The 16,772-nt window shown below is 31.9% G+C and overlaps 4 protein-coding genes across 6 annotated transcripts in view; 2 read left to right on the forward strand and 2 right to left on the reverse strand.

Moving 5' to 3' along the window:
* Positions 1-3,721: 3,721 nt before the first annotated feature.
* LOC149478687 (mitochondrial inner membrane protease subunit 2) lies at positions 3,722-4,633 on the forward strand. Its single transcript, XM_089708958.1, has one exon. The coding sequence runs from the start codon at positions 3,888-3,890 to the stop codon at positions 4,380-4,382; it is 495 nt and encodes a 164-aa protein (XP_089565084.1). The 5' UTR covers positions 3,722-3,887; the 3' UTR covers positions 4,383-4,633.
* Positions 4,634-4,950: 317 nt separating this feature from the next.
* Tcs1 (Threonyl-carbamoyl synthesis 1) lies at positions 4,951-5,715 on the reverse strand. Its single transcript, XM_089708616.1, has one exon. It carries the CDS (start codon positions 5,713-5,715, stop codon positions 4,984-4,986), a length of 732 nt encoding a protein of 243 aa, XP_089564742.1. The 3' UTR covers positions 4,951-4,983.
* A 29-nt stretch (positions 5,716-5,744) lies between these two features.
* Positions 5,745-6,428, reverse strand: Polr3K (RNA polymerase III subunit K). Its single transcript, XM_089708617.1, has 2 exons — positions 6,106-6,428; positions 5,745-5,930 (listed from the first exon to the last, which is right to left on the reverse strand). Exons 1-2 carry the CDS (start codon positions 6,244-6,246, stop codon positions 5,745-5,747), a joined length of 327 nt encoding a protein of 108 aa, XP_089564743.1. The 5' UTR covers positions 6,247-6,428.
* Positions 6,429-9,239: 2,811 nt separating this feature from the next.
* Positions 9,240-16,772, forward strand: part of LOC149478690 (ceramide synthase 5-like) — a 29,887-nt gene continuing 22,354 nt past the window's right edge. For 2 of the 3 annotated variants that reach the window (XM_089708675.1, XM_089708676.1), the window contains exons 1-2: positions 9,240-9,585; positions 12,004-12,124. In XM_089708675.1, coding sequence (XP_089564801.1) covers positions 9,407-9,585; positions 12,004-12,124 — 300 coding nt within the window. In that variant the 5' untranslated portion in view covers positions 9,240-9,406. Of the gene's footprint in view, positions 9,586-12,003; positions 12,125-15,546; positions 15,568-16,772 lie in introns of all 3 variants that reach the window. The other variant, XM_089708674.1, reaches the window with a different exon arrangement.

Here is a 16,772-nt window from a genome sequence, read left to right on the forward strand (position 1 = left end):
AACGATTCCTGAATTTCTATAATCTATGGTCATTCATTTCGAGTCTAATGTTATAAACAGACGTTCGAACTGGTGCGACCGGACCACCGTACTCGTGCGGTGCGATCGACTCGCCACACGACCGCACCGCACCTAGGGTTGCCAGTATTTAAGATGCCAGGATTTAAGGGTTAACAGCATCAAAAATACGAGTTTTAGTTATTTTTTACGGGAGATAATTAAAACAGCAATGTTAAATAGAGAAAATTTATTTTTGGCATTTATATTTGCTGTTGGAAGAAACAGCTTTTAATAGCTCTTCATTTTCTAAAGCGAATGTATAAAAATCTTTGCACGATAATTTAAAATTACATTTAATTAATTTGCAGCTTCGCCTTTACAGTTTCAATATTCAATTGGTTTCGGCTATCCGTCCAGGCATTGCCGCACAAAGAAAATATTCTTTGTTTAAAAATTATGATTAAATTTACGATTTTTAAAAAAACATTTAAAATATTGGAATTTTCGCGGCCGACTGAGCTAAATAAATTCGTATAAAAAAATAGATACACTAGTGACTAGATAATTTATTACGTTGCTAATATATGAAGTGATTAAAGGCGCAAATTATCCCTTTTGAAATTTTCGATATTGTCGATAGAGGCGAAAGTATTGTAATTTTTACTGATTTTCGTTTTTATTTTTTTATATTATATGCAGGCGTTAGTAGAAGCTCTGTTTAGTACCAAAAGAAACCTTGAACTGAGTTCTACATGTGACAAAAATACCACATTCTAGCCACGAAGTTATTACGAGATAAAATTATATATATCATACTATCTATTACCAAGTTTTTGTTTATGTTTTAGTCGTTAGTTATAGTCGATATTTCAATATATTATTATATGTAGGTAAAAGGTTAATTTATTACAATCTTTATATGTAATAAATTAACTGAACAAAAAAATATCTTAGATTTATAAGACAATTCAATAATATCAAATTAATACAAATTAATCTCCTTTTTTTGTGAATATTTTGAGCATTGATCATAGTAATCTCATTAAAAGTCAAACCGAATTCTTTGAAAATCTATTTCTCGTAATAAATTCGTGGTTAGAATGTTGTATTTTTTTCACATGTAGACCTCAGTTCAAGGCTTCTTTTGGTACAAGTACAAGTACAAGTTACAACCATTGAAAAGAAGAAAACGAAGAGAAAATAATGGGCAAAATTATATTCAAAAGACAGGGATTCATTCAGACATATGCAGTCATATCATAAATTTTGTAGAGTTCTAAAATTTATATTATTAATCTTTTTTCAGTATTAGCCACGTCATCCGACGCCATCGCCATTGATAACGATCGACCGACGTCCGTTTTGTTTGGCGGTAGAACTATGACTAAAGCTGTAATAAGTATATAGTCTATGACTAATGCGCTGTCCGGTGCGATCGCCCGTCCACACGCGCGAATTTGGTACGGTCCGCACCAAGTTCGGATGAAAAAACCACAAACAATTCGAACGTCTGTTTATAACATTAAGTTATAAACAGACGTTCGAATTTGGTACGGACCGCACCGTGACCTTGGTGCGCTCCGGACCATATTCGATCGTGTGTACAGTGGTCCGCCGGACATAATTATTATTATTGACGGTACGGTTGGTTCGATGGTTTTTTCATCCGAACTTGGTGCGGACCGTACCAAATTCGCGCGTGTGGACGGGCGATCGCACCGGACAGCGCATTAGTCATAGACTATAAACTTATTACAGCTTTAGTCATAGTTCTACCGCCAAACAAAACGGACGTCGGTCGATCGTTATCAATGGCGATGGCGTCGGATGACGTGGCTAATACTGAAAAAAGATTAATAATATAAATTTTAGAACTCTACAAAGATTTATGATATGACTGCATATATCTGAATGAATCCCTGTCTTTTAAATATAATTTTGCCCATTCTTTTCTCTTCGTTTTCTTCTTTTCAATGGTTGTAACTTGTACTTGTACTTGTACCAAAAGAAGCCTTGAACTGAGGTCTACATGTGAAAAAAATACAATATTCTAACCACGAATTTATTACGAGAAATAGATTTTCAAGGAATTCGGTTTGACTTTTAATGAGATTACTATGATCAATGCTCGAAATATTCACAAAAAAAGGAGATTAATTTGTATTAAATTGATATTATTGAATTGTCTTATAAATCTAAGATATTTTTTTTGTTCAGTTAATTTATTACATATAAAGATTATGTACCTACATATAATAATATATTGAAATATCGACTATAACTAACGACTAAAACATAAACAAAAACTTGGTAATAGATAGATGATATTATATATAATTTTGTTTACTAGGGACAACCCTGACATTCTTTGAAAATCTATATCTCGTAATAACTTCGTGGCTAGAATGTGGTATTTTTGTCACATGTAGAACTCAGTTCAAGGTTTCTTTTGGTACTAAACAGAGCTTCTACTAACGCCTGCATATAATATAAAAAAATAAAAACGAAAATCAGTAAAAATTACAATACTTTCGCCTCTATCATCGACAATATCGAAAATTTCAAAAAGGGATAATTTGCGCCTTTAATCACTTCATATATTAGCAACGTAATAAATTATCTAGTCACTAGTGTATCTATTTTTTTATACGAATTTATTTAGCTCCGTCGGCCGCGAAAATTCCAATATTTTAAATGTTTTTTTAAAAATCGTAAATTTAATCATAATTTTTAAACAAAGAATATTTTCTTTGTGCGGCAATGCCTGGACGGATAGCCGAAACCGATTGAATATTGAAACTGTAAAGGCGAAGCTGCAAATTAATTAAATGTAATTTTAAATTATCGTGCAAAGATTTTTATACATTCGCTTTAGAAAATGAAGAGCTATTAAAAGCTGTTTCTTCCAACAGCAAATATAAATGCCAAAAATAAATTTTCTCTATTTAACATTGCTGTTTTAATTATCTCCCGTAAAAAATAACTAAAACTCGTATTTTTGATGCTGTTAACCCTTAAATCAAATACTGGCAACCCTTGGTGCGGTGCGGTCGTGTGGCGAGTCGATCGCACCGCACGAGTACGGTGGTCCGGTCGCACCAGTTCGAACGTCTGTTTATAATTTGAGTTTCGAGTGATGTCTAGTGACATACCACAGGCTAAAAAATATAATGATGATTAATTAATTTTTGTATTTGCACCATGATATCTGTTTTTATTACGGATTTATTAATTGTAATTTTGGGTTCTATTTGATTGTACATTATTAAGTTACATGAGATTAAATTTTCAGAAAGACAGAATAAGTTCAACTGATATATTTTATTAGAAAAAAAATTTATTAAAATAGAAAAAAAATCTAGCTATTATGAAATTGACTGTTTTCTATTCTAATCCTTTTTCGTATCTCATTCAATAAAAATATTTTTAAAGTTTGTCTTTCAATCTGAAATAGATTGACACAAATTATGATCCGATTGACAGTGTACTGTGTAACATAAATTTAAAAAATGGCAATCTCCTACAACAAATCTAATAAATAACGTCTTATTAACGCAAGTTCTAAATTGTAATTTGTAGCTTAAGCACATGTAGCCAAAATTAACGGTTTATGGATCATATTTTGGATTTCTCTACTTTGTCCATTTTATTAGAATTATTTGACAGATAGCAGCAAATTGTTATAATTACGTCTGACATTGACGTTAGTAGAGTTAAATAAAAAATTGTCAAATCACAAATGTCAAGAGTCCACCGACTGATTATGGACGAAATTCTTATTTCGCTATAAAAAAATTGAATATGTTTCCTTTCTAAAAGGAAACAATAAATGATAGACCGACTATGTCGGTTAATTTTTATTGGCACCAGGAATCACCGGCCCATCAATGTGGATCCGAAGCCTTTTCAGATCGATGCTTCTTGGAGTGCCGATCGGAGTAACTTTTCTGGATACTGTAGGTTATGTAGCGAGAGTCGAAGGTATATCAATGCAGCCGGTATTAAATCCAGAATCTACGAACACGGACTACGTGTTCCTATCCCGTTGGTCTGTGAAGGACTACAATGTACAGAGAGGCGACATAATCTCGCTCGTGTCTCCGAAAGATCCGAATCAAAAAATTATTAAACGTGTTGTAGCTTTAGAAGGTGATATTGTGAGTACATTGGGCTATAAAACTGCATATGTGAGGGTACCTGAAGGTCATTGCTGGGTGGAAGGTGATCACACAGGGCACACTTTGGATAGCAATACATTTGGTCCAGTTTCTCTAGGTTTAATAAATGCAAAGGCCAAATTTATAGTGTGGCCACCAAACAGATGGCAGAGCTTGGAAGTGAAGGTTCCGGAACACAGAAAACCAGTCAGTACCCAGATATGACAAATAATCTAAGTTTAGCCAAAGTGAAGCAGCATCTCAGTACAGACAGTTCTAGTTATGAAGTGTTAGTTTTATAAATTGTTACAATATTTATTACAGAGTGTAGTGAAATGTAAATACTTTTTTTCTGAACAATAATGTCTTGATCTGCGCTTATCTCATCATTACTGCCAAATTGGATAAGCATCTCTTCAAACATAAGTTTAATGAAATTTAAAAATATTGTGAAAAATAAAGTTTTGTTGATCAAATGCTTTTGTTTTTATTTTAAAACTTGGCTTTAACTGTTCTAGGTAATAATTATCAATTATTTAACACATAAATACAGTACAACAGTACAGTATAGTTGTATATATCTGCAATAATAACTTGTTGCATCACAGAAATACATGATTTGCTATACTATCATACGCTACTTAGTTCAAAACATATAGTTTCTTAGGAGCCTCTGCAAATCATATTTGGTTTGGGACATGTTTACAAGATTGAAAGTTGTTTAAGTCAATCTTCCAAGGCAATACATTTGTAAAATAAAAATAATTTACCTTCATAGCCATATAAAACACTATTTAAATCAATCAAATTTAATCCTTCTTAACAACTATTTAACAATACTGCTCAGTCCATGCTCCTGTAATATTTTCACAATTGTTTCGTACGAAATACCCTTTCTAATTATATTGTAATATCCAATTTTAGACAAATCAATCACTGTGGAGCCACTCCTATTTTTATCCAAGCCTTGACTCAACATACCACCATCGAAAACCGCACCCAAATAGCTGAACAAATGTTCAAATTCCTTAACAGTCAGTGATGATGGTTCATTACTAGAATTTGCACTTGTCAACGCAACGGGCATATCAAACACATTTGTTACTTTATTAATAAAATTATGGTTTGGTATTCTTATACCAATTTTAGTTGTCATCGGATTCAAGTATGGGTTATTCAATCGTTCAGTTTTCTCTAATACCACAGTCACTGGCCCTGGTAATAAGCTGTTTAATAGATTGTCACTTAAATGTTCTGCTTGGCCCCACTTCCTGACATCAGATATATTACTGACACAGATTGCTACTGGCTTTGCCGAATCTCTGCCTTTTATTGCATATAGTTTTTTGATTGCATCCTGACAATTGGCACTACATGCTAACCCATATATTGTATCTGTAGGCACAGCAATCACATAACCGTTCGATAGATAATCTGTTGCCTTCACATAGGCCTTCTCCTCCCCACATGGTATTATTGGAGTTGGTTCGTACTTCATTTTTATAGCACTTTTGTTTCTAACTAACCTGACTAAACTTAACTTTTTGAAAATGTTCATTCTTTCAATATATAGAATAAGATTAATATCTAATCTCGCCAGTTGTGCGCACACTTATGGTCGCAACATCTGTAGAACGTTGTCATGGGTTCATCAGCAGATCGTGTTTGAAGCTGCATAAAGAAGGCTTTTCCGTGTCCGCATTTCGGGCAAACAGCATCAGTAGAATCTACATTCTCCCATGCGGCAGCACCGCCCATAATATAATCTAATTCCTGAAACAAGAAACATATAATATAAGAAATCAGTTTGAAAACTGCAAACAATAATTACAATTTAAATTATTTTCTATGTTTGTTTAACATGCAACAAAAAGAAACATCCAAAAGATTAAAACAGACGTGTAAAACGATTTATTATGAGTTAATACTTGTATGATGCAATAATTACCTTTAATTTTGGGAAGGTCTTTGCAGACACCTTCTTCTTTATATTATATATATAAGGACATGTGTTGCATGCGTATCGAAGCCCTGATTCTGGAGCTTCTTCAACCATTAAAATATTCGCGCACGTTGGACAAAATAACATTATTTTCTGTTACTAATGTTAATACATATTTATACCTTTATTGTGTTTTCAACGTGGATGTTGTGTATTTAGAAATATAGGGCACAAGTACTAATTGGAATTTGTACTTATAACAGAACACAAAACTTTAGTAAAGGTATTTTTATTAATATTTTAAAAAAACTAGCGATTCGGCGAACGACCACATGTCCCAAAGAGTAAAGTAATACATATGACATGTCCACATGATTGGTATTTGACACATATTTGATGCTTGATTGCTTGAGCTTGACACTTGACATTGACATCACTGCCTTATGCTGCGAAACCGCTGTAAACGTGATCTAATTTTTATAGATATAATTACGAAAAGAATTTTAAAATAGATATAAAGTCCTCAAGATAATATGATACAAAACATGTTAGCTTGTTTAAAATCGGTAATTTACTTTTTTATTCACAGACAATTTTGTCTGTTCATCTGTTGTCAAATTGTCTCTATGGAAAAAAATTTAAAAAGAAAATACCAAACATTCTGACATTGACACTTCTTATAATGTTGCCAATGTTTTAAATTTCCCTAAAGTTATGATAAAATTAACATTCACATCAGTTATCAGTTTAAGATACAAGGAATGATTATCTTAAAGTATAGCCGATAAAAATAGATTTATTCAAAAAGTAAACAAATAATACAAGAAATTCGATAAAAATTATACGAAATATTTTCTAGAGTTTTCTTTTAGGATTACAAAGTAATTAAGAATTCATTTTAAATAATCAAAATTAAATTGTTAAGTCATTACTGTATTAAAATAAAGTTATTGATAGCCCATCTACGCTAGTAATTTTTTGTGGTTGGCAAAGTGCAGAAGAGTCACAATAATTGTCAGACATGCTATGTTTTAATCATGTATAATATATTATATTTTTACTTATGTATATTATATTAAAGTTTAAGCATTTATAGGTCTACCAGAATCTGATGGCATATTTATATATAAGAAATAAAAGATTTTCATGTGGCAACTTATTTGACAACTATCAAATTGGTTGTCAAATTATTTGTCTTTTTTGCAGTTGATAAATAATTTTTAGGATTTTGTCTAAAAAATCTTCGAAAATGTCGAAAAAGCCGCTGTGATCACAAGCAAGAGGTGTTGTTTATAATGTGTATAGAAAAATATTTGATGAAGAAGGGTCAAACACATCACAATTTTCAATTTAGAAGATTTTATTGGTAAATTGGACTTACCCGCTTTGATACTTTTAATTAAAAAATATTATATGTAGGTAACTATAATATTGTTTGTTGATTGGAATATAATTTTATGAAAACTTATTACAGGAGTTTCCAATACGGCTATTCGTCAAGTCCAAGCTGTCCAAGTCAATTTTATAATGTGTGTATCTGTTAATACTTACGAAAATAAACATAGTTTTATTTTACTTTTATTTTATTTTATAAAAAATTATAAGCAGTCTAGTTTTCTATCGATATAACATCGATATTTTCACATGGCATAATGATAATGAACATACAAATATAAGTATGTGTAAATAATAATATGTATTACCTGTGTAAAAGTAATATGTATATTATACATGTAAGTATGTACCTACATAATATTAAGTGGATATCTCATTATTAAATACAGTATTGTTCACTTATATAATGTGACTAATGATGTTGAGGACAAAATAAAAACTAAGCAGTATCAAGATCGTTCAGTCCATTTTCCCTAGGGTTGCACACTCAAAATTTTGATTTCCCTAATTGCCATCAGATTCTGGTTTACCTATATATCTTTAGATTCAATTAAACTTTAATTTTGAGGGAAATAATTTAGTAGAGCTGGTCACCCTGCTATCAGTCAAAAATCAAATCGTCCACAGAGCAAGTATAGTGCCACAAACTTATCTGACCCGGTGACAGTGTCACTGATGTCGCTTTCTTTTATATAAACAAAATATTCCGTATGAAAAGTCTGTGAAAATGTGACATTTCAAAATGGCGGCACGTAGTTCCAGTTTTTGCCACCGGGTCAGATAAGTTTGTGGCACTGTAATATAGTAAGGCCAAGCGCGCACCACGATTTTAATTTTTGCGACACGATTTCAAAATCGCGCTGTAGAAAATCGCAGAGAGTACGGTGCGCGCACAGCGATAATTTAATAGTGATTATTACTCACTTCATCATTGATTTCGTACAAGTTGCTTGTCTTTATTTACTACTTCGGAGGATAAGAAAAAAAAAAGAAAATTCGTCAATATTGGACTCATCCTTTTACAGCAGATAGAATTGTCAATGGTTTCTTTTATCAGAAACTAGCGGTCCGCCCCGGCTTCGCCCGTGGTACATAATATTTACGTTTTCTCTACATAAGAACCATCCTCGTACTTCAAGGAATATATTAAAAAAAGAATTATCGAAATCGGTTCAGCCGTTCTCGAGTTATGCGCTTACCAACACATTTTGCGATTCATTTTTATATATAAGAAGATACAATGAACTTCGGATGTATCCCAAAAAATTCTTTGGTTATTTTAGAATGAAAATTCCGCCAAAAGGCCGCCCATTGCGCTTTTTTTTATTATTGTAACCTTTATGTACTAGTTATATTTTGTTTCTTGCACAATAAAGTGTTAAATAAATAAATTCAAACTTTTGACAGATTACTGAGTTCATGTTTACCAAACAGTACCTACCTATATAACTACGATGTTTACTGTTGGACAGACGAAACACAAGTGAAGTGCCGGCCGGGCCCGAGTGTGCGATTTTATGATCGCAGTGCGCGCGGTACCATACAATTTCATATTCTGCATTTGATTTTCGCGACAATCGCGTCGCGAGCAGTCGCAGCAAAATGTGACAAATCACAATTTTAAAATCGCTGTGATTATTTAATCGCATGTGCGCGCATTGTCATAGTAACTCATACGTTGTATTTCTGCGATAAAATAATCACGCTGCAGAAAGTCGTGGTGCGCGCTAGCTCTAAATCGTCGGATAGATGTTGATCATACTTGACGTATCGTGATAAAATAGAGCGATTATTTCGGAATATCTATTGTTAATGAATTTAAGTATTATATGACCTTATTTTGTATTTATTCGGTGTTTAATTGATGGCGAGAGGTTTTTGGTGCCGAGATTATTAGTGTAAAGTGGTGATAATGTTACGTTACTTATTGGACAAATTTTGGGATGAAGATGTGTGGTTGCCGCCGAACACTACTTGGGAGGATATAGCTCCTGGTCCAGATAAAGAAGTGGTTTATAATGATCACAGGCACCTCTTATATCCCATACCCTTGGCCCTAGTAGTTATTGCCATACGCCACGGCTTAGAGAAGTGAGTTATATTTATTTATAAAAATATTTCAGTTGTCGGCGTTACTTCTTTAATGGGTCACTGCCTTCTTATTATCAGTTGAAAGTAACATGATAAGAGAGAATATTGGATATTATTATATTTTCAGCTAGTTAGCACCAGTTACTTGTGATGATATAATATTATTTTATTTTAGAAACTTAGACATTATAAATGTCATTCATATGTTTTAAATACGTAAAAAAATGTTTTTACATTTTATTTTTTGTGTAATGGATTCAACTATGTTTGAATTTATTCTGTGATCCTCCACACAAATTATTTTAATTAATAAATCCAACAAAAAGGTCACATTTAATTATCTATATATTCAATAACAGTTTTTGCCTAATTTGAAGATTACAAATATTCCTCAAAATAATGAAGATTTAAGTAGAATATGGTTAAATATTTGAATCGATGTCCCCGAATTTCATTATTTTGTGCTGTTTAATCGATAGCTGGTAGTGGATTTTCTTAACAAACTGCTTTTCTTTTCCAACAAAAATGCGTAGTTTTTGTGAAACAGCACAAAATAATGAAATTCGGGGACATCGAATCAAATATGCAGCCTAGAATATTATTAAAATATTTTAATAGGCATGACGAAAGATTTTGAAATTCTCTTCCATAATGTGTGTATACGTTTACTATACAAGAAAAACCCTATATTTCGGTAATATACTTAAATTAAACGAAGATTAAAGCCATTTTTCAAAAAATATTTAATATCTGTGCCAAAACAGCTCGCAGGTGTCATGGCGTAGGCGTGACGTCAAACTTTGGTAAATACGTAATTATTTGTACGCATTGCGAAGAAAATTAAAAAAGTCTTTATTTAATATGTGTTATAGAAACGAATTACAAAGTTTATAAGTGGTGTGCAGTATTGCAGTGTGAATCCACATAAAAATAATGCTCAAAAATGTGTTAGTAATTATTTCAAGCGAAAAAATAATAAGAAATTATTGTATAAAGTTGGCGCGGAGAATCCCGAACCATGTATTCGTGAATTCGCAATTATATTTCTGTTCTGAGTCGATAAAGCATACGTGAAACAATAGAAAATAAATAAAAATGCGTATTCTCAACATATTCATAACAACAAAATACATCTGACGTGAGTTGTTTACTTATGCGTGACGTCACGCGTGTTTTAGTCAAAATGGCGAACTTCAGAATTTCAATGTTTTATTTTATTGATTATCTCATTAATCTTAATGTTTTTAAGATTTCTAAGTCGCTATATTTAATTTATTAATTATACATTTTCCCTTAAAAACACTAATACGATCATTTATGGATACTGTCGTCATGCCTATTATAAATAGTTACTCACCATACCAAAATTATTTAATTGCAGTAAGCAAAAATAACATTTTTAACAATTACAATTATTTACTTCATATTTTTTGATTCATTTAGGTTAATTAATCAGTGTTGCAAAAAAATTCTTATACTTATTTTTTTCAGATATTGGTTCGCACTAGAGAATCCAATCCCGCATCAAAATCGCGATCCCGCAAGCCTGCGGGATTAAGATCAGCAATCCCGCGGATCCTGCGGGATTTGCGGGATTGATTTTAATTATTATTATTTTTGTTTCATGTAATTTAAAGAAAGAAAATACACACAAATATTTTTAATTATTCTTATCAACATCTAAGCAAAGTTATCACTTATATTACATATATGTAAATTAAATATAATGATGTTTAAGACAATACAATATTCACAATATTTCACGTTTCATATTTAGATTTTTATTTGAAATAGAACATATTCATTGGTTTTAGAGGCATTTAAAATCAGCTTATTTTTTTTTGAAAATACTTTCGAAGAAATGATAAAGTATCTAACGTTTCATCTTTTAGATTTGATCTTATCTTGTTGCATAAATAGCCAGCGGCGGAAAAAGCAAGCTCCGCGGCTTCCACACTTGTAGGCGGAATTGACTTTACATATGTATAAACAGCTTCCAAATACTTCCCCCTATTCCCTCCACATTCAAAAAGTGTCAATATCAAATCAGTTGAATTATCTCGAGTGGGTACACGCACAGCCTCTAGACTCTGCCACCCATTCAGTACGCGCAAAGTTAAATCCCCGTGCGCCGTAGGGGAATCCCCAGTCATAGAATACTGGAACTGACATTGATTACGTTCCGTTCCGTCCGATAATAGTTCCGATCATCGTCTGAGCCTATTTTTCTTACTTTTTTTCAATCCCGCGAACGTGCGGGATCCCGCATGAGTAATCCCGCATTTTTGATCCCGCAAAAAAGGTGCGGGATCCCGCATTAGCGGGATCCCGCGTTTGCGGGATTGGATTCCCTAGACTTCGCACCATTCGGTAAATCACTCAGTGTTGCAAAAAAATTCTTATAAATTTTTTTTTCAGATATTGGTTCGCACCATTCGGTAAATCACTAGGAATAAAAAACACAAGGTCCAAGAAAGCGCCCAGTAATCCAAAACTTGAAGCGGCTTATCAGGAGTGTTCTAAAATTAAACACAAACAGGTGAGCTATCATTTATCTAAATGGAATATCTTATCTTATCTAAAGTACATGATATAGTAAATTTTTCAATAAATAGTAATATAATAATTGAAAAATGCATTATGTTTTTAAACCTGTTATTTATTAATGGGCTTATCAAAGAAAAGTATTAAAGGTTAAAGATATAAGAATTAATGAACTTTTATCATACATTTTATTTATATATACACATACATATACCAGTTTAGAAAGCATCTCCGATGTTTCTGCCATATGTTCTTAAATTAGTATTAGTTAGTTCTTTAAAGAAACGAATCTTCAATGGCGGCGCTTATCATTCCCTCTCGCTCACACACGGCCGTACAGTATGCAAAAAAAAATGGAAAAATAAAATCACTAAAATGTATTTGATTTTCCCTATAATAGTTTTTATCATAAATTTACAATGACAATTATGCATTTGCGAAAGTAAATAATGTTTTATTGGAATTTGACAAAATATGTTCTTTGGGAAAAGTTATTCAGTTTTATGGGCTTATTACAAGTATTATGGGGATTTTATTACATTCTGTATACGTAAATATGATAATTCATATAAATACACAAATACAATAACAAAAAAGTTTGTCAACAAACAATTTGAAATAATTAATAAAATAATTATCAATTTACGTTATAATAATAACTATTGATTGCTACTTGTCTGAAAAAATATAGTAGGTATAGGATTTACTACAGTTTTTTTCAAGGAAGTAAATATTACGCAGAATGTTAAAAAAAAAGAAGAAAATCGTAAAATTTTTTGTTCAAAAAAGTTTTTATGAAGTTGATTTTTTTTCAATTATTCTCAATTAAGGATAAAATATATTTACTATAATAATTAAAAGTGTATTGTTGCATGGTTTGTCTATGTGTGTGTGATGTGTCATGTGTGATTAGAAATAGTTGTGTGCACTATTTCAAAAATTTTCCTTATGGATAAAATATATTATAGGATAATGGTATAAAAATTAATGGGGTTTTAATAGCTAAGTTACATTTACATGTTTCGTAATTAAGTTTGAACTAATACATTGTATTAAAATTCATTCATGGAGTTTAACATGTGTGACTAAAATAGTGTTAATGGTGCTAGTTTAGTTTATTACTTGTGAAGGTAAAGAATGGTTTGTTTTTTAAATTTCGAAAAAATATTGATACATTCATGGACGTATAAAAAAAGACGGACGGTATATCGCCTAAATATTGAGTGAAGCCTAGTAATGGCGGCGAAACATCCATGCGTGTGTGCCATGTTGCCATGGCAACAGCTGTGTTGATGACAATGGCGGCTGTATTTTTTTCTATAAATTTTGCCGTAATAATTTTGTCATTAAAACATAAAAGAAATAACTTGCTTCCCTGTGGAATGTAATCCCTTGTGTTTTGTTATTTAAAATTGTACTGTTGCGACACCATTTAACCACGCAAGACGGCATTTTAAATATTTTTTGTGAAACAGTGACGCAGTTAATCAGTCGGTAGTTCACGACGTAATGGCGGCCGACTAGCTTGCTATGGTGAGAGTGTGTGCGTGTTTGTCTTTACGCGATCGCTAGCTTACTATGGTGGCTTCACGTTGTTTGTTCGTAATACGGCGTCCGTCTTTTTTTATACGTCCATGGATACATTGTAGACATTAGGCACAGAATACATAATAGTAGCTAAACGCTACATTAGGTGATGTTTTTTTACAATGCTAGTCTTCCCCCCTTTCTGCTATTTTTTGTTATTCTTAACCATTGAGCTATCCTCCCCCTCACATAATTTTGACCAATTGCAAAATAATTTATTTTCTCCTTCTTTTCCTTTGATTGTTACAATCCAATAAAAAAAAATGCTTTCAAACTAATCATCATCATCATCATCAGCCCATTATGTTCCCACTGTTGGGACACGGGCCTCCCGTATCAGGTCGTAATCCACCACGCTGGCCAAGTGCGGGTTGGCGGATGTCACATGTCGTCGAACTTTTTGTTTCTTTGACATGTCGGTTTCCTCACGATGTTTTTCAATCATATTCAAATTTCAAAGCAATGAAAATCATCCAATTAAATACTGGTCACATAATCACATACCTATATCAAAAATCAAAATGACCACAAAAAATCTAAATTTTTATTTTCGTTAATGTTGAAATAAAATTTTGCATCAAGCACACTCATTATCGCGACTATATTATTTCCGTTTGCAGTGTCTGTGATTGTTCCTGATGTATAGGTGTAATATTGTTTACCACACTGCACTTTATGAACATGACTCATTAGAAACTTTAGATAAGATTAACCCGTATACGAACATTTTACAGATATATGAGTACCACTAGATTCGTAAAAGGTGAAATTTTACATTACAATTTTTACAATTGACATTGTAAAAATTAAAAAATATGATATTTGCAAACATCTATTATGTAGGGCTCAAAAATAAGGCCAATATACAAAGTATAATTTGTAAAAGTATAGCTTTCATTTCCTGAATGTTTCGTTGAATAATTGTTATAAAATTCCGTATATTTCGATGCATATTAAACACAGATACTAGGAAAATGCATAACGTGCATGAAGTATAGACGAATTCAAATCTACCTGAATGACATCAAATTACCAGCAATGCCAATTTGCACTAGAGTTAAAAAATATTATCTACTAGGTTTCCGCCCGCGGCTTCGCCCGCGCAGTCAAAGCAAAACCCGCATAGTTCCCGTTCCCGTGGGATTTCCGGGATTGCGTCATTTTCCGGGGATAAAAAGTAGCCTATGTCCTTTCTCGGGTATCAAATATCTCCGTACCAAATTTCATGAAAATTGGTTCAGTAGTTAAGGCGTGATTGAGTAACAGACAGACAGACAGAGTTACTTTCGCATTTATAATATTAGTATGGATTATCAATTGTATGATTATAAAGCCATATAATTTGCGAAAAACGTAAAAAAAATCGGTCAAGTGCGAGTCAGACTCGCGATGGTAAGGGTACATAACAAAAAAGAAGTTCGTTATACAATTTATAACGACGGCCGCTGTTGCTTTAACAATTCCAAAATCATAAACATCATCTCTAAAAATAACAACTGTCTAGCTATCACGGTTTATGAGATACAGCCAGCGTGGTGACAGTTGCAGTCGGACCGGACAGCCAAACAGCGAAGTTCCACTAATAGGGTCCCATTTTACCTTTCGGCACGGAATCCTAAAATGCGACGTAATATAATCTCAATATTTTATTACTTATTCACCTTATGTACTTTCTTTTTCCCGTGTCTTTCAAATTATTTATGATGACATGTGTCGGGTTTAATTCATCATTTAATAAGGAAAATATGACCATTCTATATCTTCAGAAGTAATTACGGTTTGGTGTTGTGTGGCTTGTGTAACCTCTAACTGTGCTTCCTTTCTTTTCAGTTCTTTTTGAGCAGGGAACAGGTAATTTTTGCACTAAGTATATCTACATTTATAAACAATTTTTAAGGTCCACAAAGATATTGTTCAAGTACGTAATTCTTTAACAAATATTTCCCTCTTGTCGCGATTGAATATAATGTTTATAATTATTATGTTTTTTTACATCTTCACTACATAATATAAAACAAAGTCGCTTTTTCTGTCCCTATGTCCCTTTGTCCATTTGTAAATCTTTAAAACTACGGAACGGATTTTGATGCGGTTTTTTTTAATACATAGTGATTCAATAGGAAGGTTTTAGTGTATAATTTATTAGGTTTGAGACAAAGCGGGCGAAGCCGCGGGCGGTAAGCTAGTGTTCTCATAAATTATAATCGAAAACACCAATAATAAGTAATTCTTTTCATTTAACAAAAACAATTGCAATTCAAAAATAAAATTAGACATTTTGTAAAAATGAACATGACTTGTGGGACCTTAAAAGTTGCTATAACTAAGAATGCACTCTATATCTTACTTCTCAGAAAAAATACTGTACATATATTTGTGGCTTGATAGTTAGATTATAGTTTGCATGCTGTGATACTTTAAATGAATGTACTAGAATTTTCGTCTGCAAATTATAGTTATAAAAAGGGCATTATAAACAAATTAATCTTATTCACGTAACTTAAAATATGAACGTAATAAGTCTGAATTTTGAAATATAAAAATAATTTACGTTAATTAACCCAAGTGTATCCAGCAACAGGAAAAATATATTGTATTGTCTATTATTATTTTGATAAAAACTATTAGTTAGGTTATTATATTTTAAAGGATATAATATTGTTGATTTAAATTAACAAAGTGAATATAAACGTATCGTATTGCGAATATTTATTTTCAAAACCACCCAACTATGTCAACTGTCAAGACACTTAAATTTTTCAACAAATTAAAAAAAAAATGTCCAGTGGGGTTATCCACGAAATATTTTCGGAGCGCAAAAGTTTACGCAACGATTTCTTATTAAATTGTAAAATATGAAATTTAGTTTTTTTTTGTCATTATTTGTCTGGTGTCAAGAATAATTATTTTTTTAAATAATCGATTTTTTAATTATAAGTAGGTACATACTTACATAATATTTAATCTATCTATATCATTTTTAATAATTGATTATTTAATTGTTAGTAACTATGTCATTATGTTTAATCTATCGATATTATAGAAAGATCTGAAAA

The sequence above is a fragment of the Colias philodice genome, chromosome 21 (assembly GCF_061535455.1).
Source record: "Colias philodice isolate Cphi_HAF_F1 chromosome 21, ilColPhil1 Martin Lab GWU primary, whole genome shotgun sequence".
Taxonomy (NCBI): Eukaryota; Metazoa; Arthropoda; class Insecta; order Lepidoptera; family Pieridae; genus Colias; species Colias philodice.